The sequence below is a fragment of the Mirounga leonina genome, unplaced genomic scaffold (genome assembly GCF_011800145.1).
Source record: "Mirounga leonina isolate KUSES-001 unplaced genomic scaffold, KU_Mleo_1.0 Mir_91, whole genome shotgun sequence".
NCBI classification, from domain to species: domain Eukaryota; kingdom Metazoa; phylum Chordata; class Mammalia; order Carnivora; family Phocidae; genus Mirounga; species Mirounga leonina.
The window spans coordinates 7,693-31,419 of NW_023270839.1; the positions used below are offsets into that span (position 1 = coordinate 7,693).

The window sequence follows — 23,727 nt, forward strand, 5'->3', positions numbered from 1 at the left end:
TTTCCACTACTTTGACTGCACTACTGGTATCTGTATTACCCACAAATCTTTGCTTTGTCTCTCATCTACTGCAAGCCACTAATCCACCATTATAAGGAGGACCAGAAGAAAAAGAGAAGCTGCTCTAGTTATTTTCCACTTGCTGCACTTGACTGCCTTCCCCCCGCCCACCAGGCTCTGCCTCATTCTCCACCCCTCTCTGCCCTGCTCAGTGCCTGGGTAGCTGACCTCTGTGGACTGTACCACCTGAGTTTTCTTACCCTCTGGCTTCCAATGGGGATCTGCCAGCAGGAGGTACCTACAGGATATGAGACCCGGAGAGGAAAAAGAGGCTGCAGTATTATCACGTACCTCATACACCACTCATTCCCTGCCTTGCAGCAGTTCTGGCCTTGGCTAAGTTCCTCTGTGGCCGCAGCTCCCAACAGGCAGACCCTCTTCCATGGCTCTGGCAGTCGCCAGGTCCTACTGACACAGTTCATTCCCAGGCCCCGTTAAGCAGAAGGGACAGTAATAACTTCCTACTGTCACTAGTCTCTCGGTACTTCGCCCTCTCTTGCTGGTTTCCTTAATGCTGCCCACACCTCTATTACCATTCCCTTCATTAACTTCATTCTGTTAATTCCTTTTAAGGTATGTCATCTGTTTCCTGCCAGGACCCTGACTGATACAGCATCTGAATACAAATAACTTACTAAAACTCTCCAGTCTCTTGAAAAAGAAAACATGCTTCACATATTCCATGTGAAGTATCAACTCTTCACTTAATTCCAAGACTTAAAATCAAATTCAGATAGTCTTTATATAGTCATGTAGAGAACCTCAGCTAAAGCAAAGGAGGAAAGAAAAAATTTAGGTAACATCTATTAGAATTCAAATACCACCACAGTGCCTGTATTTTCAAAATATCCGAGGTACTTATAATGTTCCTCAAAGAGATATTAATCCTCTTCTATTATGGAAGAGCAGATAAGTGTTCGAAAATCCCAAGGGCTCATCAGTATGTCTTAAACAACCCAGAAGTCAACCCTGGAATCTACCCAACTCAGTATATGGCAACAAGTAATTTAAAAGCTTAACAAACAACAAGCAAAAACCCAGCACACTGAATCACTTGGGGAAAAAAGGGGAGGGAGTAAAAAAATAAAACCAGCAGTGACAACTCTGCCTTTGTCCCTTGACAAGCTCAACAAGAGAAACCCAAAGACTATAATTGGTTATTTCCCATCCTTTATCCTGTCTCTTTTCCATCTAGCAATTACTACAACTAGTAGGTATTTGTAGCATATAATGATTCAATAGCCCATGTATGCTCAAATTTAAATCATTAGTCACTAATACTGCTGTCAACATATTTATTACTGTTGTTGGTACACAACACTTTTAACACAAAGGACAATTTTTTTTTTCTTTAAAGTTTCTTCTTATAATGAGCTTGTCATCCATTCAAAGGAACAAAATAAAAAAAAAAAAGGAACACATATAAAGAGTTGCTAATTTGCATTCAGTAAAAGGAACTTTTTGCTTATACAGGTCTGCCTCCGTAAGTTTTCCAAAAGGATGTCCCTTTCCAAATATAAAACATTTCATTTCATTCTCAACAGGGCTTGGAGATATGCAAAGTTGATACAAAGGCTCTTTCTAATTGACAACATCTCACCACCACCCCCACCAAAAAACTCAAAGTAGTTTCTAAAAAAATGTGATACATTTAGATGGAACTTTTACACTATCTTATCTGATCCTTATAGATCTGTGGGGTAGGCAGGTATTCCACAGGTAAGGATAAATAGTCAGAGAGGCAGTTAGCACCTTGCTAAGCATCCCTGCAAGTAAATGAGAGAATTTATTACTGTCTTACAATGGAGCAATGCTAGTGATTCTCCCTACTAATTTGGTACAGAGCCTGTATGTAACCAAATAGCAAGTATCCACATGCACATTATTTCCCAGACACCAAAACAAAATTAATATTAAAAGGTATCATCTAGCCACAAGGACATTATATATAGGACAGGAAAAAGGACAGCATAAATAAATTCCTAAAATGAAAGTATTTTTCTCTCAAAGAGTGAAATAAAATGCCTGTTTTTAATAAATGCCTTTTTAAACTTGTACAGAAAAACCACCTGGGTAAAAGCAGTTGGGGTGGAGGAGATCACAAGACTGAGCTAGCAGGATGGTAAGAAAGATAAGGAGGCACAAATCTGTTTATATAAAAGGTGATAACTAGTCAACTAGCTTTGTTATTTATTCAATCAATATTAATTCAGAAGCCACTGTCCAAGGTACTCTAAGAAATACTATGATGAATAGGAAAAAGTTCTGCATTCAAGTAGCTTACATCCCAGTTGAGAAGATAATACAGGCACACAGATAAAACACTCATTCACTGATTCAACATTTCCTGAGTGGTTACAGGAAGGCATGGAGTTTGGCACTGTGAGAAATACAAGGATGAATTAAACAAATCCTTAGCCCTCCAGGGAGTAACAGTCTGAAGAAAATAGTTTTGCAGGCTATAAATGGAGAATATTAGAAGTGCTATAGGACTGGTCTAAATGAAATGCTACGTGAATTCCAAAGACGAAGAAATTATTCCCAAGTAGGGATTTGAGGAAGATGACAGGGAGTACACATTTGAAATAAAGGGTATGCAGGATTTGGGTACCCACTGATTAGAGAAGAAAGATAGTCTAAGTGAGGGTCAAATGTATATAAAGACAGAAACTTTGGGAAGTAAAGAGAGAATAGAGGGGACAGTGAGTACCTAAGGGTTTTGAGAGGGGACTCCCAGGTTATGTGAAGGAGTTTAGGAGGAAGGAGAGGGAAGTCAAATCGCAGGGGGGGCTCAAATGGGAGTCTAAAAAGCTTATATGGTTTATGGAATATGGAACATAAGAAAAGGTAGAACACAGAGTATCTTAAAAGAGTTCTAAAGTCAATGGTAAGAGGAAAGGAAAATTGGGTTCATAATTAGAGAAGAGATAATTCATTTAGGCCTAGAAAGAATGATATGGATCTGATAGGCTCTTCCAGATAATATAAATTGATGAAAGCCATGATTCAAACCAGTTCAGCCGCTCCTTGGTTGGTACCCTTCCTGGGAGATAGCTCAAACCTCAGGAACTAAGCCTTTAACACACACGCACGCATAAACACACACACACAATCACATGTATCTCCCTCCTACCCTACACACATCATTTTGGTAGGATATTTTTATTGCTGGATTTTTTTTCTAAGTATAAAATTAACAGATGTTCAGTGCCGAAAATCTAGTCTTTTCATTGCTGTTAATTTTAATATTGACATAATGACCCACAGTATGAATGTACTAACACTGATAGTTGCAATTCTATACTGAGAGCCAGTGTTCCTAGAAACTTGCCAACTGTCCAAGACCAGTATGATCAGCCCAAAGATGATATTGGTCTTTCCAAGAATCATTTGGGGCTCTACAACTAAAGGTCAAAGGAGACTGCTTCTAGACTATCTCCAGACCTTCCCTGGAATATATGAGTTAAAGAAGCCCAAAGCAATCTCTCAGGAATCAAAACAGAAACAAAACTGAACATAGTAAACATTAATACAGACTGTTGGTTGGATACTTATCATATATGGGTGCACAGGTTTAGGCATATTCATGAACAAATTTATTTTTATCGGGAGTAATTAGGCTAATTTCAACCTAATGGATTTGAATGGACTAGAACTAAACTCAGAAAATCAGTGAGTCAAATGTTGTTGGGCTTTATATTAGAACAGCTTTATGTAGAGGTTGAGAGCATGAGCTTTAAACACAATCAGAACTGATATGAGGGCGCCTGGGTGGCTCAGTTGGTTAAGCGACTGCCTTCGGCTCAGGTCGTGATCCTGGAGTCCCGGGATCGAGTCCCGCATCGGGCTCCCTGCTCGGCGGGGAGTCTGCTTCTCCCTCTGACCCTCTCCCCTCTCATGCTCTCTCTATCTCATTGTCTCTCTCAAATAAATAAATAAAATCTTTAAAAAAAAAAAAAAAAAAAAGAACTGATATGAGCCTCAGCTATGAACTACTGTAACTGTGTGACCTTGGGAAAGTTGCTTAACTCTTCAAAGATCTAAGAAAATAAGGATAATACCTGTGATAATTAAATATAAAAATTAATATATGAAAGACTGTCCTTAAATGGTAGTTTATTAATAATGGGCAATTATCATGGTACCAACTTATACAGAAATCTGTCCTTAAAAAATTAGTGCTTTCCATTTACTTTTTAAAATGATAAATATATACATGCTCATTAAAGAAAATTTAGAAAATACTAATAAATAATAATTTTACTTCCATAGTCCAGAAATCACTAAGTTTATGAATTTTCAAAAGCATCTTTAGTACCTGGCCCTATTTCTTTTTTAATGCATCACTTTTTTTTTTTAATGGGAAGTAAAATATATGTTATGTTTCTATAATAGAATTATGAACACCTGAAGTTTCATTTTCTGATTTCTTCCCCTTAGGCTGGGAAAAAGCAAAGCAAACAAGGTATGGTGCTATCCTGAATGCTCTACAACGTATCATATTTAATCTTTTTTTTTTTTTTTAGAAACCAAGACAGAGCACACGGGGTTGGGGCAGAGGGAGAGAGGAGAGAGAATCTGTGATCATGACCTGAGCTGCAATCAAGAGTCAGACACTTAACAGACTGAACCACCCAGGCACCCCTCATATTTACTCTTTAAAGCTCATCTCCATCAATGTTTTATAATTCCCCTCAAATCCATGATCTCTTTGTCCTGTGAGAGCCCTGATATCATGGGGTTTAGATTTCTCATATCGCACTTTTCACACTGAATTGTACTTCTTTTCTTAGCAGCCGCTTGCCCCCCCCCCCACCCGCCCTTCCCCTTGTTCTATCTTCTAGAGCTGGGGCTTCTAACCTAAGAACTGTGGACTTCCTGAAATGACACATTAAAATAGTATTTCTGTAGATACAAATACATCTTCCTGGGGAGAACCCATATATTAATCAATCTTTAAAAAGTTCTGAGTATCACAGAACTCTGGTCTAGGGAAAATACCTGTGACTTAATTACCCCTGGATCTTCTATAGTGCTTAGCATCTATCTTTATATGGATAAATATTTGTTGATCTAAAATTTTATTATTGAAGCACAAAGTCAATATTGAATATACAAAATTTATCTATCCTTTAAAATATATTTTCCTCATATATTTTTCTCATTCCTCATTTCCTCATCTTAACATAAAAAAAAAAACTGTTTCTGAAAGAATGGTGGTTATCAGGATTTAGGGAGAAGAGGAAATGAAGAGTTATTGTTTAACAGATACAGAGTTTCAGTTTGGGAAGATGAGAAAGTTCTGGAGTTGGATGGTGGTGACGGTTGCACAACAATATGAATGTACTCAATACTACTGAACTGTTACGTTTTACCACTACTACAACAAAAAAAATACTGCTTTTTATAATCATATGATATTAATGACTATTTATTACAGGGCAGACTCTTCATCAAAAGAAAGGAATAAAGAAATATTACTGGTTAAATTTTAGCATATAAGAAAGAAGCAAATCTTAACCTCAATCTACACATTGTTGGTTTTAGAGTATAAGCACAAATAAAAATAGGGTGATATAATCATAAATCCTACCCAAATAGAGGGACTGCTATCTGAGTAAACAAAGGTAAATTGCTTGGGGCTATTAGTTTATCTGTGTGAAGTAAATTTAACTTTTTCTTTTCTTTTTTTTTTTTAAAGATTTTATTCATTTATTTAATTGACAGAAAGAGAGAGATAGCGAGAGAGAGAACACAAGCAGGGAGGCCGATGCTGAGCTCAATCCCAGGACCCTGAGATCATGACCTGAGCCGAAGGCAGACGCTTAACTGACTGAGCCACCCAGGCACCCCTAAATTTAACTTTTTCAACGTACCAAGTCACAATTCAGGGAACAGATGATAATTTAGCCCAATTCTATCAATATATTATACACATAAATAATGTAAGCATTTTAGAAGTCTGCAACAGGCATTTCAAGGTGCCAGGAGCACATTTTATTCAATAAACTTTTAGTGAGTATTCTTAGGATTCAGAGATACACAAGTCTGAAAACTACTTAAAAAAACCAAAAGCAGACTATCTAGTACACTGATTACAAAAAAGATGTATTCAACTACTTTCCTATGTCATTTCAATTTACTCCCATCTCATACTTTCTAGCTTGCTTCACCAAAGAAAAAGTCTCAAACTCAAATAAGGTAACAAATATATTTAAATATCTAAAATATTCATGTTACTGCCCTTTGGGGCAGCCTCAAAAAAAATTCATTTTCATGATGCTATATTGATATTTCCAATCAATGTGTATAACTTATCAAAAATCTAGATTCTAAACCTTTTGATGATTAAATGTCAGTAATATTTCTTAGTTTTTTATTACCAATAGATAACTGATTTGTAATGACATTTTAAAATTCCATTATTGGGGCACCTGGGTGGCTCAGTCGTTAAGCGTCTGCCTTCGGCTCGGGTCATGATCCCAGGGTCCTGGGATCGAGCCCCAAATTGGGCTCCCTGCTCTGCAGGGAGCCTGCTTCTCCCTCTCCCACTCCCCCTGCTTGTGTTCCCTCTCTCACTGCCTCTCTCTCTGTCAAATAAATAAATAAAATCTTTTTTAAAAAAATTCCATTATTTTCCCAAAGTCCTTATATATAAGAGAGATTTACAATTATTTCTCCACTGGAATTTAGGAAAACCCTTGGAAACAGATTCAACACAAAAGCTAACTACTGATATTTATATTCTGTATCACAGAAAAGATATCTACTACCATAATAAAGTATTGGGTAGTTGATATAAGCTCATATGTTTATTGCCCTCTTAAGGTTAACATTAAATAATCAGCTGAATATAAAATTTTCCCATACTCATATTTACCAAAAAGCCAAATTTTCCTAATATTTACTTATATTCAGTATTTACTGAATAAATATTTACTGAGTGCCTGCCATGTAGCGGGCACTATGCTGTTACTGCAGGTGACTGTGAACCAAACAGCCATGTTCTACCTAAACAATAAAGTGTTATTGTTTTTCTAGAACACAGATTTATATCACCACTTTTTCAAAATGTCTTTATGTTTTTGTAAACACACTCAGTCTGGTAATATTTTGAAAATTTTAATTTATGAATCTGATCTCTAAATAAAAATTTATAAACAACTGTTTTGAAGACATAAAAATGTTTGCCTGTCATAGAGTTTGTTTTTCTATATGGCAATAGCAAAACAACAAAGACAGCACAAACCACTTTAAAGTTTAAGATTACCTGAAATGGGAATATTCTGTGAGACTGATAACTGCACATCTCCAGTTCCTGGTGGCATGTCAACAACTAAATAGTCGAGTTGGCCCCAATCTACCTACAAACCAAGATGACACAAATAACATCATTGTATAACAATTACAGTGAATAGTGATATAAATAAAAATAAATATATTAATAACAAAATCTAAAATAATAGCTTTCACTTAAGCCGTTACTGTCAGGGACTGTGCTGAAGACTAAGGATAAGTGAATAAATAAGAGACACTTTCTGGCTCCAGCAGACCTTCTTTGAATGAAAAGGTTAAATTTCTGAATGACCACTCCTCTCTTGCCCCAACCCCCAACACACACACACACACACACACACACACACGCTAAAGGTGAACCCATTCCACAGTGGGCTTCTATTCAGAACAATATTTTCATTGGGACTAGCCTAGGAAGGCCTTAGCTTTGTGTCCTTGGGTTTTTTTGGTACAGCATTTCCTATGGCAGATCCTAATATAATTTTTAAAAGTTTATTACTTTTCTTCATAAAACACACCAATAATGATAACCAAAGCTTATTAAGAAAAATTTAGAAACATAACTAGACTTTCAATACTATTAACATTTTGATTATTTTGATTATTTCTTTCCAGGCATCTCAGTATCTATACTTAGAAAATTCAGTTATATTATCAAGTTCTTAAGGCGCAGCCTTAAGGCTCAGGCTCAATTTAGATAGGTCTTAAGGGTTCCTCAGACTCTTTTCTCCTTAGATGACTCCTCCAACTGAGACTGTGTACCCTATGTTCTTCTCATTTGCCTAAGATGGAAGCTTGGAATCATATGTAACTCTTCCCTTTCCCTCACTAGCCCCAATCACTTATTCGGCCTTCTAAAAATCTCTCAAGTGTATCTACTTCTCTCTTTGCCCATTGCCAAGAACTCAATGGAGACCACAACCATCTATCACTAAAGCCTCCCAACCAGTCTCTCTGCTTTGACACTGCCCATCTAGTCTATTCCTAACACCACTGAAAAATGGTCCATCTAAAATGCAAGTCTGATAGTGCCACTTTTTTGTTTAAAATTCTTCTATTGCTTTTAGGATAAAGTCTGAGCTTAAGCTCCGGAACACTCTGCCTGGTCTTCTTCACCTGCTAATTCATCCTTATTTTTCAGATCCCAGCTTGAAATTCACTTCCCTTAACTTCCATTAGATTAGATATGGTGTTCCTACTAGGAACTTCTCCTAATCATTCATTCATTCATTCCCCCATAGAATGTTTCAGTAGCTACTACATATTAGGCATTAGCTAGGTACTGACAAGTAAATGGTACCATGGTCTCTAGCCGCACAGAATTTATAATATAGAAGGAGACAGATATTAAGCACATAATGAAATAACCTCTGCAAAGGAAAGAGGTTAGTAAATGTAAGCAAGTGAAAGAAGATCAACAAAGCTAGAGAGCAATAATTCATTCATCTATTAACACATATATTTAACTCATATTTATTGAGAATTGATTAGGTACCAGGCACTGTTCCAGGTGATGGGGATAGAGCAGTGGACAAGACAAAGTCCCAGCCATTCCACAGCCACTGTGGAAGGAGTGAGGGAGTCAGGCAGACAAACAGATAGAAAGACAAATCAGAGGGTATAAAGTGCTATGAAGAAAACAAGTATCCTTTACTATACAAAATTACTTGGTTCCTAATTCAGATATACAGATCAAATAGCAAGAGATATTTTAAAAATCTCTTTAATTTCTGAATTTGAGAGCAAGTAGTAAGAGTTCAGACAGCAAAGGATTTATCAAAAAATTTCTTTTTTTTTAAGATTTCGTTATTTATTTGAGAGAGAGTGAGAGCACGAGCAGGGGGAGGGGCAGAGGGACAAGCAGAATCCCTGCTAAGCAGGGAACCCGACAACACCGGGCTCCATCCCAGGACCTGAGCTGAGGGCAGATACTTAACTGACTGAGCCACCCAAGTGCCCCAAGAATTTCTTTTAATCTCTTTGATTCCCAAAATCAAATGGTAAAGATATGCTTGTACAGTAGGGAAAAAGAACAGAATGGTGGAAGGTACTACTTTAAACTGAGTGAAGTCAGAAAATAACTGAAGCAGTAGACTGAAGGAAACAAAGCTCTCTGGGCAGAAGCAACTGTAAGTGCAAAAAAGTTCTAACCAGTGGGGATCTGCTTGGCAAATTCGAGGAATAGCTAGGAAGTCAGTACAGCATTTCTAAAACAGCACCCCCAACCCCAAACATCAATCTCTCTCCTCTGACTTTTTCTTCAAAACATTTATCAGTACCTGACATTATATATTTACTTGTCTTTTAGGAATTTTATGATATTTCTCAAACACAAGCATTTGATACTGATTGAATGACACATTTTAAAACAATGATGAAATGATGAACATAAAACAGTTCATTTTCAATTTAGGGTTCCTTGGTTTGAAAAATAGTTACCCCAAACCTACCCAGGGCCATCATCTATGAAACTATCTACAAAAAAGATTAAGGATACTTTTCATTTTATATCCTCTGCACTGAAACTCTTAGCACTGGCAGACTGACAAGTCTCTTTGTTTCACAGAACATCAAACGATTGGTGCCAACAATTTATCATTGTTTTTTCCCTGGCATTTAATCACATTTATCACAGTGGCTCCAATTTCTTATTTCTTTAAAGAGAACTACTATTAGAGTTCCGAGGAACTAAAAATACTTCACTGTTAAGACAATTTCAAATGTCTCTTAAATTGCATTTAAACTAAAAAATGATTCTGGCCCAGCATCTTGATCACACACAGTAGGCGATCCACAAAGGCGTGCCAACTTGAACTAAAGTAAGTATGTGAATTCCAGTCTTAGAGCAGTCACTAATACTAACACTGCAATATACTGGCTGCCAGCAAGTTCCAGTTCTCTTGTAAAAGGGTCAGCAAAGCATTGATGTTAGAGTCATTTGGGTATTCTCTAGATTCTACTTAGTTTGTTTATTCTTCTAAGTTGTGTGTTACTAAATGCAGGTAAATAGGTACTAGCAAAACACCCAGGTACCTCATTTAGTAAAAACCAGTGGCAGATCCCACTGGGATTTTGTGTGGCCTGAAGATATACAGTTTGTGTGATCCTTTCTAAGAATAAGAACACAAAATTATGAAGGCACGATTTGGTACAAAAGTAAATATTTATTTAGAATGTGACAAGAAATCACCCTAAAATGCTGAAGCTGTAGAGATTCAAGTTCCTTTCTCTGAGATCTCTTGAGTAACATAAATGCTTACATAGAAATGCTTCCTCTCTCCACCTGGAACATTCTACAACTCCCAGAATCCCAAAGGAAACCAAGTGAGCATGGAACCTGGAATTTAAACTTCATTAGCCTCATGGTAACCTCACCTCTGGTAAAACCCTCTCAGGCTCCAGACTAAAAGGATCCCATCAGGACAGAGTAAATCAGTCTAGAAGTAGAGTTACCAAGGTAGTTCAGAGATGCCCTATGGATAAAGAGGCAGCATTACAGCCAAATTCAGCAATGTGGTTAGGGAGTCAAACATGTGCATCAAACCTGAAGTGGGAAGCGCCTCTGTGGCTCAGTTGGTTAGGCTTCCGACACTTGGTTTTGGCTCAGGTCATGATTTCAGGGTCATGGGATTGGGGCTCAGCAATGAGTCTGCTCGAGATTCTTTCTCCTCCCTCTCCCTTCCCCTCTGCTCCTCCCCCTGCTCGTGCTTATGTGCACTCTCTTTCTCTCTCTAAAATAAATGAGTGAATGAATGAATGAATAAATACAATCTTTAAAAAATAATCTGAAAGGAAACATAAACAGCATAATGGGAGGATCAAAAACAATGCCCGTGGTCAGAAGGATAGGATGAGGTACAGATCAGGGGTAACAGTTCAGACCTGAGTCAGCTGAGAGAGGCTCTGTAAAAGATGTCTCTTTTACACCATAACATACAACCTTTAAAGGGTTTGAGATAATAGGATTTTGGTATCCAAATATAATGCAGCCCCTGAGCTTTTGTCCAAAGCCATTTAAATAACATTAGAACATTGTTTTTTCATCTGTCCTATAGATACACAGGCAGTTGTGTATTGTTACAACATCACCACTTAAATTATTGCCTTTCTTTTATTCCTCTTTCACTTTGTTTACTAAGATATCCAACATCTGAAAGTTATGCCACCAGATAATTACTAAATCTGTGTTATTTTCATTTCTTTTGCGGGGGGGGGGGGTCAACCTTATGAAGGAAAACTATTCCCAACTAGCACTGATTGGGGTCATTTTAGGCTGATAGGCCTTCTCCAAACAATAGTTTATATTTTATGTTCAAAATACTGCCCGATGATCTGAAAGTAACTCAAAAACTGGAATAAAGGCAATTCCCTCCTTTCTGTGTATCTTCTATTTGGGCAGATAAAGTAATTTATCTTTTCAGGACATTAGTTATGAAGAGTGTGATGCTACAAATGAGAAAAGAACATGGGCCACTTTCTTCCATGGACACTTCTGTTAAGAAGCTGACTAAAGCCACAACAATCGGGCCTCGCTCTAGAGGACACTGGGAGCACAAGTGCAGGCAGGCTGAGCTATAAGTGTGAAAAGAAAGGGCCCAGAGATGCATTCCATTTTTGGCTTCCCAGCTGGCTCAAGCAGTTTACCACAGTTGGCCTCTAGGATAGCAGTTTCCATCATCCTCACTAAACAGGCCACATTTAAGCACCACAGGGTCAACATATGCTTCTCCAAAGTAAGGTGAAGTGTCCCAGAAATCTTAGGTCTGCTAGCAAGGCCAATATGAGCCAGATGAAAATAACATCAGTGGGGTAGACCCTGGGCCCTGTGGAATCAGGGAGGAAAATCATTGCCAAGAAAGAGAGGCAGAGTTATAGCCTCCTGGAGGCAAAGTAGTGGCCAAGAAGAATTAAACTCCTAAGGGCAAGAAAAGGGTGTAACTAAAGAACAAATAGAGAAATCATAAAGCAGGAGAAATGGGACAAAATCTAGACTGAATAATTAAAAGTGGGCTGTGTCCAGGCAGCCCATTTATATGGTGCTTGTTCCGTAAGTGATAAGGCCAATTCTTAAAGGAAGTTGAGCTGGGCCAGACACTGCCTCTTTCCTTCCAGTCTGCTCTTAATTACTTCCTGAAGAGTTGGTTTTGACTCTTATGCCTACTTTGACTCATAATTACTAGATCTCAAGGTGGTGTCCCTGTGTCTGATTCTGGCCATATACCTGTTGCTACTTCTGTCCTATGCCTAAGTTCTTCCATCTGTCTCTGATTTCCTGGTTCTCCAACTCTAGTTACACACAGTCGTACCCAAATAGCAAACAGAACAGTGCTTGTGCTTTGCTTGGAATCCCAGACATGAAACCATGCCAGTACTAGGAGATGCGGCTAACCTTGTCTCAGGCCCATGGACAAATTAATTTGTCAGGCAAATTACCAAGCTCCTAGGATTTTCAATTCAACTAACTTCCAGGTTTTTAATGGGTCTTCAAGTTCTAAAAAATCTAGCATACTTATTTCTTTATATATAACTATCCCCCCAACTTCAATGTAAGCTCCCTGAAGGAAGAGTCTATCCTTTATTAATCTCTGGACTCCCTCTCCACATCCAGTCTCCTCCATAATGCCTACCCAGTGTTCCATCAACATCCACTGAGGGATTCTATGAGTCAAGTTGCCCTTTACAATTTTATATGACTAAAATTACAATTTTGCCATGTGAGGCACCTTTTATATACAATATAAATCTAAAATAGAACATAAAGTGGCTCTCTTTAAATCTGGACCATATTTTTTCCTCTGCCCAGTGGCCTATTTATAAAATCATACACTATTTTATTTTGGTTGCAAGAAGAAAATTACTACAAAAGTGAAATTATTTAGATATAAATACTACAATAAAAATCTGAATAGCAAAAGATTTCTATTTGAGTTGATGGCTTACTGAATTGTGGAAAGAAAAGATAAAAGAAAATATAATAAACTTAACCATGAAGATTGTTTTGATGAGACAGCTGGCCTAATTATAAAATGAGAACAAATTATTCAAGTTATAATGATATAAATGTTTTCCCTAATATATTCTTATCTTTCAGATGATAAAGTTCTCTAATCCATTTTCAAATATGTTCCTTTCTATAGGAAAAGGTGCATGTGTATGTGTGTGTGGGGGGGGGGATACCTGAATAAATCCCTCCAAAGGTACTACCAACCCGAGCGATAGCAGTAAGGTTCTGAGAGTGAAGAGAAGAGAAACTTTACTCTTCATCTTTGCCTTTATCATCATCTCCCGTTTTCTCAGTTCTTCTAGCAGAGGTGTAGGGCAGACCAGCCCTGACAACCCGAAGACAGCCTCAATTCCAGGAGACAGCATCAATTCACGGAGGACTTCTTGTCTAAAAGTGGATATATGGGTCAATCTTTGGTAACTCTACCTAGTTTCTGAAATAATATTTAAAAGATTATCCAATTCCCAGGCCACTCCACAGATGCCCATGTAAATCCATACTACAGCTGAAAGAGTAAAACCTCACAACATAACTTTTTGTTACCATAAAAGTATTTTAGTTCATTGTGGGAACATCTCTCTAAGTTCTCTAGAGTCCTGCTGTAGGCCAACTGCTTATACATACAGATGTTCATAACCTAGGAGCAGAGGTTAGTGAAGGACAGGCCTAATACCCCCAAAAACCTAAAATAATATAAACCTGAGAATCAAGATATTTTATTTTTTAAAAATTGCTAAAAAAAATTTAAAACTTGGGCGCCTGGGTGGCTCAGTTGGTTAAGCGACTGCCTTCGGCTCAGGTCATGATCCTGGAGTCCTGGGATCAAGTCCCGCATCGGGCTCCCTGCTTGGCAGGGAGTCTGCTTCTCCCTCTGACCCTCCCCCCTTTTCATGCTCTCTCTATCTCAGTCTCTCTCTCAAATAAAGAAATAAAATCTTTAAAAAAAAAAAATTTTAAACTTTTCCTATATACCCAAAGGCTGGAACCTCAGAATTTCTTTTTAAGTAGGAGTAATAAATCACTTTATTAACCTAATTTGGGATAGTTTATAAAATATATTTAGACATGTAGTACTTTCTTTAATATGGAAAACTATAAAACTATAATATTCTTTGAAAGAACATCCTTAGAAAAAATCATTGTATTGGAGAGAATTCAAGGTCCTGAAGGAGCAGGACTGTAGCTGCCATAAAAGCTGCATGGGGCCTCACTAAGAGAATCCATACTCATTGTGCAGGGGTTCTGATGTTATTAAGGATATTACAGAACTTGAGAGACACTTGCTCCAGAAGAGCAGCCTACCCAATGCACTAGCCAGGAATGATGTGAAGAGCAGTCCTAGTTGTGTTTATTTAGTTCAGTTACTTGCCATCTGAAGTCCTACTTTACAGTCTTAGACCATCACGTGGAATTGGACTAGTGAAGAGAGAAGAGGTGGAGAGTGGGTCTACAGGTAACAGGTAAAGGAGAGCAGAAGGAAAAGAACTGTTAGTGAGAGCTTATTATAAGACAGGCACTAAACACTTTTTACATACATGATTAAAAAACATTGTAAACCGGGCGTTATGATCACTATTTTACAGATGAAAATACTGAGGACTAGAGAAGTTAAGAAAGTTGCCCAAGGTCAAGCTGTTGGTAAGTGGTGGAGCAGTGATATAAATCCTAGTCTGTTCCCAGTTTCCCACGGAATGGGGTGCAGCATCACTATTCCCCAAGGCCCTGAAGAGTTCTGCTAGCAAACCTCACTACCACAAGAACATATGAGCTTTTCTGTATCACTTTTTCAGTGTAAAATAATACAGATATATAAAACAGGGTCTACAGACCAAGAGAAAATTATTTACTTAGATAATATAAGTAAGAAATAGAAGAATTCATTCATTCCTTTATTTTTTTCCTTTTCTGGTTAATTATAATGTTTCTTTTACTTCTGATTTTTTTAAAGATTTTTATTTATTTATTTATTTAACAGAGAGAGAGAGAGAGAGAGACAGCATAAGTAGGCAGGCGGCAGACAGAGGGAGAGGGAGAAGCAGGCTCTCCACCAAGTAGGGAGCCCGATACGGGGCTCGATCCCAGGACCCTGGGATCATGACCTGAGCCGAAGGCAGACACTTAACCAACTGAGGCACCCAGGCGTCCCACGTCTGAGATTTTTTTAATGGTATGTCAAAGGTCGTATTCTTTCCTTACATGATCCTTTAAAAGTCTTTTATATTACAGAGCAAGGGTCTAGTAACCATGGAAATGTTAACTATAAATTTCCTGACTTTGAGCTGTCAAAGAATATTTTAGCTTTCAATAATCTACTACTAAATTCTGGTTTTCTCTTAAATCAATAACCATAATTCTACCAACGGTTTATACAAAAGAATTATGTGGAGTAATTGTTTAAATTAAAATAAATAACTTATAGAGACTAAGAAGAGAAAATAAATATAGATTTTTAAATACCTACAGCTTTTGAACATAATATTTTTGAAACTGGCTCAGACTGTATTCTAAAAATTTGGAGATCTAAATCATATTAAGTAGGAAACCAACTGTGAGACACTGTAGTTCCATATGCTGCTATATTTTAAGTGTGAGCTACTATAATGCAGCTTTTGGATTTTAAATTTTGGTTCATAAATTATTACAATGTGTTTTTAAATATAAAAACAGCACTGGAATAGGTGTTTGATAAAAATCTAGACTATAAATCTAGCTGAGTACAGACAAGAATCCAGATACCTATTCATCCCAAATAGAAGGGTTTTAGTTTGATAATTGGCATATCTAAATTCCTATCATTTTTGTCACTAATTAGCTATATAGCCATGGGTCACAGAATTAACCTCACTGGACCTCAGTTTTCTCAACTGTAAAATAAAGTTTTACATAAGACAATCACTAAGTTTCCTTCCAACTACTTAAAAAACAAAACGTGACTATGATCTTACATATTTCATTTGAAAAATATTTGTGAGGAATTTTACAGGGAAAAGTGAATAAAAGCTATTTTTATCCAAAAGCACCAAAATAACAAAACAAGCTCCTTTTTTTTTCCAAAAAGAGGGTACTTCATATAAAAACAAAAAACTAAAAGTTACTTGGTATACTGAATAAATCTTATAGAGTGATCATATTTTCCAAAATAGCTTTTGGAAAATTAAGCTGAATTTTTCAAAGAACTTATATTTAAATTTGTATCGAACTACAATCTACTCTGTCATCCTAAAATACCTCATCCTAGCTCATCTAGAAATTAATGTGTTATATCTATATAAAATGTCATAATTAACAAGATCAATACAATCCTGAAAAGTTGTTGAAGGGATTGCCACTGAGGTGAGGAATGGGAAGGAATTCAATCACAAACCCTTAAAGGTTGAGAAGTCTAATCTAACTTTCTAAATAATATAAAACATCTTTCTACAAACGCTCATGACAGCAATATATATAAATTCAGCCAACAAAAGAAAGCTCAAATCATTCCAATGCTTACCACATACTCAAATACAAATTTTGGATCAATAAAAGGATGGAAGAAAACTGTCACTTAAGAATCTTTCCTATCCACTGACAGACAAACAGATAAGATGTGGTATGGAATGCAATATTATGCAGCCAGAAAAAAAAAAAAAAAGAGAGATCTTGCCATCTGAGACAACATGGATAGGCCTAGAAGGTATTATGCTAAGTGAAATGAGTCAGACTGAGAATAACAAATACCATATGATTTCACTCATATGTGGAATCCAAAAACAAAAACAAAATAAAATATAAAATATGAAAACAAAACAAATGAATAATAATAATAAAAAAAAAAACAGAATCAGACCTATAAATACAGAGAACAAATGATTGCCAGAGGGGAGGAGGGTAGGGGACTGAGCAAAAGAAGTAAAGGAGAGTGGGAGATACAGACTTCCAGTTATGGAATAAATAAGTCATGGAAATAAAAGGCACAGCATAAGGAATATAGTCAATAGTAAGTAATATGCTGCACAGGGACAATTAACACTTGTGAGCATAGCATAATGTAAAAACTTGCTGAATCACTTTGTTGTACACCTGAAAGTAATGTAACATTACATGCCAACTATACTAAAAAAAAATTTTTTTTTAAAGAATATGTCCAGGGCACCTGGGTAGCTCAGTCAGTTAAGCATCTGCCTTTGGCTCAGGTTATGATCCCAAGGTCCTGGGATCAAGGCCCTGCATCATCAGGCTCCCCGCTCAGCAGCGAGTCTGCTTCTCTCTCTCTCACTCTCTCTCTCTCCCCCTCCATCTGCCCCTCTCCCCACTCGAGCTCTCTCCCACTCGCATGCTCTCTCTCAAATAAATAAATAAATAAATAATCTTTTAAAAAAAAGAATTTTTCCTATTTTTTTCTTTTGCTACAGGTGAGACTGGTTTACTTCTGACTTATACTACATAACTTCAGATATGCTTTCTTTCCTGATTTGTCTTTAGTTGCTACGGAAATTGATATTTATAAGACCTCCCCCTTTTAAAGATATGAATAAGCACCTACTAAATTATAAAGATTTAACTTGAAAATGTAGAAACATATTTGAGCTTTTTAAAAAAGGATTATATCTATAGCATAATTTTTGTAAATGGCTGTATTTTCAAATAGGAAAGAAATCAGCAAAGTTTCAGTAATAGGCATAAGGATTATGGGAAAGGGTCAATAAACAGTTAATCAGAAAGTTAGATATCAAGGTTTTATTATTAATTCATTATTTGAAGTTAGCCAAGTGCTTTTAACTTGTCAGTGTCTCTGTTTCCTCATTTTACAATGGTATAAACACAGAATTATAGAGCTCGAAAGGACCTCAGAGATTATCTTGCCCACTGTTCTTATTTTACAGATAGAGAAAATGAAACTCAGAAGTCAAATGACTTGCCCAAAACTTACTCTGCAAAATAGGGATAATAAAAACAACCTTTGTCTACTTTATAGAGGCTTTTATCCAAAGAGGAAATGAGATCACAGATTAAAAAAAAAAAAAAAAAGGCACTGGTAATTAAGCAACAGGATTAACACTGAAAAAAAATCACTTCAAATAGAAACTTGTCATATCATGTAAGTCAAAATTTAAATTTCTCTCAATGAGCATACCATGTTTATTCTTCTAACCAAATGCTAAGAAAATATTTGCCCATATCTGAGGTCACCACATTCCAAAATGATCGAAACAAGTAACTTAAAATATCTTTTCCATATGCCTATATGACATAAGCAGAGTTAAATGGCTTTTTGCAAATTAAAGGGAAATTTCTCACAAGTAAAACTAAGCATGAAAATATTCAGTCAAAATACCATTTAAAAATAAGTGACTAAAAATAAGGGCTAAGAAGTGACCAGAAAAGAAGTTACACATGTTGTTTGAACATATTATTTTAATTTCTACATTTTAGTGACCTATACCTTGTTCCTGTTAATTAGACCTGCCACCTACAAAGCTAAAGAGAAAACAGTAAATTTACTGTTACAAGTGACTTCCTAATGAGAACTAAATAATGCAGCAGCTTTAAACTATAACTACTTTTAACACAAAGGATTTTGAGAAAGATTAAGGAATATATCTATGAGAATAGAGATGGAGATGATACAGATAATAGATGGGAAAAAGGTTTTAGGATTGGGGTAAAAATAAACACATAAAACCACCTAATTCCCATCACATCAACTTCAGCAATTTCCAACTTCCCAAACTACATAATTACTTCAGAAGTACCCAAAAGACATCTAAGAAACCTGAGATCACTAAATTGCAAAGAAATAGGAAAATGGACTGAATTTTATGCAACTCATTAAAAGACCATTAAATGAGCAGCTGTTCTTTCATTCTCATTTAAGCACGTGGGTCATTATACCTAGGCTTGTTCACAATAATCTTGTACACTGGGGGCGCCTGGGTGGCTCAGTTGGTTAAGCGACTGCCTTTGGCTCAGGTCATGATCCTGGAGTCCCGGGATCGAGTCCCGGGATCGAGTCCCACATCGGGCTCCCTGCTCGGCAGGGAGTCTGCTTCTCCCTCTGACCCTCCTCCCTCTCATGCTCTCTGTCTCTCATTCTCTCTGTCTCAAATAAATAAATAAAATCTTTAAAAAAAAAAAAATAATAATAATCTTGTACACTGATGAGCAAGTGAATGTGGCAATGTATCTAGAAGTTGTTCTTGCCTGAATAGGTACCTAGTGTATTCATATTTATCTTAATATTATAGATCACACATGAATATACATGCTTAAAGGCAGAGTATACATAAGTGGGAACACAGGATAATCCTTACAGAGTTTAACTCTGAGAAATTAATACCAATATTTACATGCGCCAACCAGGGTTCTAGACACTAAGAATACAGCAATGAACAAGATACCTGAAGTTCCTGCCCTCAAGAAGCTGGGAAAAAAAGAAAATAAATAAACCACTCATAATCTTGATAAAAGTCATCTTTCTAGACCTCAGTTTGCTCTCTATACAACTAGAAAAGTAATATTACTTAGGTAAGTATCACCATAACCTTCTCAAACAAAAATTATGCCAAAAACCTATAAATCAGTAGGCCTTGTACTCTAATTTTCCCTGATCTATCCCTGCCTCCAGTGGCACATACATAACAAAATGTAAGCCAGTGTAGGAGGTGTAAGCCATGCCATGAAACAGAAGAAAAATAATTGGATCATGGTGAGACTCAACACAAACCTGTGTTCTCTATATAAACTAACTACTTAGTAAGCTATGGTTTCTCAAATAAGATAATAATGATAAATATGGACTATTTGGAACGTATTTTCTCAGACCGAGTTTCAGTACCAATGTCCAGATAAGTCATTTTTATTTCAAATATGTTTTAAATATCATGACTGCCAGTTTAAAAATCTTTGTTATCAATTAGATTAATATATAGTCAGACTATGATTTTAAGCCACATTTTATATAATCTTTTTTCTCTTACAGTTAAAGAAGTAATTTTATTTTGTATGATGAATGCATACTTTTAAAGAATTGCATCAAAACAGGCATAGTCTGATATTTGAGTCTTGTAGTTAAAACTGCAAACTAGAGGGGCACCTGGGTGGTTCAGTCTATTAAGCCTCTGACTCCTGGTTTTGGCTCAGCTCATGATCTCAGGGTCATGAGATAGAACCTCACTCACATCAGGCTCCATCCTCAGCATCAAGTATGCTGGGGATTCTCTCTCTCTCTCCTTGTGCCCCTCCCTGTGCTTCTGTATGCCCTCTTTATCTCTAAATAAATAAATCTTTTAAAAAAATAAAACAGCAAACTAGTTATGAGTGAACAAAAAAAAATTAAAGGTTGAAGTTCTGACCAAGCTACTTTGGTACCAGCAAGCAAGATGTACAGAATTAACTCTCTGATTCAAGTATACTCTCAGTAATTCTGAAATATTACTATATAAGACAGTAAATCAGAGTAAAGAAATATATATAGATTCCCAACACAAAATGTTAGCTAATGGCTTGAATCAATCAATCAATCAATCAATCACCATCTCTCCTCTCTCTCAATTCCCCAGTCAACACATGAAAAATCAGAAAGGGGTGGGGGACACACACACAAAAAAACCCTACAATGAGAAAACTAAAGCTAAAACTTAGACACGAACAAAAAAACTGAAATGTTGATTAGCAATAGGGTCATACTGTTTTTTTACTATTAAATAATGGATCTTTTTTTAAAGGGCAAAGGACAAGTCTTACTTACTTTTGTACCTTCAGGCCAAACACAGTGCCAGGTACATATTACCCAATAAATGTCTTATTTTGTTGGAAAACATAGAGATAACTAAAAGACACCCTCCATATCCTCCCACCACCAGAATTACTAACCTCTGGCACCAGAGCCCATACTCCTTCCACATAATGTATTGCCTTTCAATAACAGTTACCTCCATCCATCAGCCTCCAAAAGAAGTAGAGACATAGATGTTTCTTATTTCTTACATAGACTCTTGATGAAAGCTCAGAGTATAAATTCCACGGTTTTGTGAAAGAGTGCTGTACAAGTGATTCATGAAGGAAACTCAAGAATAACCAGTTAAACATTCCTCAGCTAGGCTCTTTCAATCAGCAATCATCTTAGGCATGTGACAGATATTTGGCCAAACACTATATATAAACTAAGTTCAGTAGCAAATATCTATAAATCAAAAAGCCATGTGTTCCAAAATCAGATGTTCAACTGCAAAAATGTTTTGAGGTAAAAATCCTGACTGATATTCTTGCCTTGGTGGAGGGCTATCCATACCCATCAGCAGTGTAGGCCACAGAGGTTCCTATACACAGGATCAACACATCTATAAACAACTGGATCTGGTTGCATTTAAATTACCAAATAATTGTGGCAGCAAAGTTCTGCACATAAAACTTTCATCAATACCCTAAATTTGTCCTCTTCTTTTCAAAACAACTGAAACCATTAAAATCTGTCATTCACAGAAATATGAAGCACCCGAAATCAACACTGACCAAGATTTGCAGGTCCTGGGTTCTATACTAGGAGGTGCTATAGGAAAGACCACCATAGGAGAAGCAGACTTGTCTACTGATGGCCCATCAGACTGAAGGAAAAACCAACTACTAATGAAGCTATAAGTAAGGCGTCTGGCTCTTTCAAGAACTAATCATTCTAAGTTTTTTATACTCAATTTCATAGGTCCTGTCATATCTTAAAAACCATTCAGAGTTCAGTTAAGTTAGAAACTTCCTTAAACATGAAATATTAAACAATATTATCTTTGCCTAAAAGCCTGTGTATATCTTATGTTCTAATATAGTTAGAAAACATTTTTAGGGGCGCCTGGGTGGCTCAGTCATTAAGCGGCTGCTTTCAGCTCAGGTCATGATCCCAGGGTCCTGGGATCGAGCCCTGCATCAGGCTCCCTGCTCAGCGGAGAGCCTGCTTCTCCCTCTCCCTCTGTCTGCTGCTCTGCCTACTTGTGCTCTCTCTCTCTCTGTTAAATAAATAAATAAAAATCTTTAAAAAAAAAAAAAAAAGAAAACATTTTTACTAAACACCTTCACCCTTTATATTGAAAACACAGGGCCTCTGTTCTCTCCCCAAAAAACTATGGCAACAATTCAATTTTATTCTCAGTAATTATAGCATGACTAATTAAACTCTCTGATAAATGTTTGGTAAAAAAAAAAAAAATTAAGAAACTGTGTCCCCAAGAAGAAACAATGGGGAAAGGATAGTTTCTTCAACAAAAGGTGCTGGGAGAACTGGACAGCCACATGCAAAACCATGAACCTGGATCACTATCTTACACTCAACATAAGATAGATTAAAGAAGAGAAAATAGACCTGAAACTGTAAAACTCCTAGAAGAAAGCAGGGGTGTTAAGCGCTTTGACACTGTATTTAACACCAAATACAACGGAAAAAAGGCAAAAATAAACAAGTAGGACTACATCAAATTAAAAAGCTTCTGCACAGGGGCGCCTGGGTAGCCCAGTCAGTTAAGCCTCCAACACTTGATTTCAGCTCAGGTCATGATCTCAGGGTTGTGAGAGCCTCAGCTTTGGGCTCCGTGCTGGGCATTGAGCCTGCTTAAGACTCTCCTGGGATACCTGGGTGGCTCAGTTGGTTAAGCATCTGCCTTCAGCTCAGATCATGATCTCAGGGTCTTGGGATTAAACCACGCATCAGGTTCTCTGCTTAGTGGTGTCTGCTTCTCCCTCTTCCTCTGTGATCTCTCTTGCTTTCACTCTCTCTCTAATAAATAAAATCTTTAAAAAAAAAAAAATTCTCTCTCCCTCTGCCCTTCCCCCATGCCATGATCTCTGTCTCTCCTTCTCTAAAAAAATAAAAATAAAAAGCTTCTGCACAGCAAAGAAAACAATCAACAAAATGAAAAGGCAACCTAGTGAATGGGAGAAAATACATGACAGCCGTATATGATTATAAGGCGTTACTATCCAAAATACAGAAAGAGCTCCTATAACTCAACAGCAAAAAACTTAAAACAATCCAAGTAAAAACTGGACAGAAGAACTGAAAAGATATTTTTCCAAAAAAGACATATAAATGGCCAAAAGATTCATGAAAAAGTGCCCAATATCACTAACTAATCATGAGAGAAATGTAAATCAAAACCACAATGTGCTATCAACTCACACCTGTTAGAATGGCTACCATCAAAAAGACAAGAAATAACAAGTGTTGGCAAAAATGTGAAATCCTCATGCACTGTGGCTGGGAATGTAAATTGGTGCAGCCATTAAGGAAAACAGTATGAAAGCTCCTCAAAAAATTAAAAATAGAAATACCATATGATCCAGCAATTTCACTTCTGGGTACATACTTTCCAAAGAAAATGAAAACAGGATATCAAAGAGATATC

General features: G+C 36.8%; 1 protein-coding gene across 6 annotated transcripts in view; it reads right to left on the reverse strand.

The window, feature by feature from the left end:
- Positions 1-7,222: 7,222 nt before the first annotated feature.
- The window catches only part of NUBPL (nucleotide binding protein like), a 148,596-nt gene continuing 132,091 nt past the window's right edge, over positions 7,223-23,727 (reverse strand). Inside the window, exons 3-6 of one of the 6 annotated variants that reach the window (XR_004677361.1) lie at positions 14,663-14,807; positions 13,561-13,747; positions 10,732-10,829; positions 7,367-7,424 (exon numbers count right to left, since the gene is read on the reverse strand). Coding sequence is in view for 1 of the 6 variants with exons in the window: in XM_034994643.1 (XP_034850534.1) it covers positions 7,314-7,424 (111 nt within the window). In the remaining 5 variants the exon portion in view is untranslated. Of the gene's footprint in view, positions 7,425-10,731; positions 10,830-13,109; positions 13,748-14,662; positions 14,808-23,727 lie in introns of those variants that run through there. The other 5 variants (XR_004677360.1, XR_004677358.1, XR_004677357.1 and 2 more) reach the window with 5 other exon arrangements.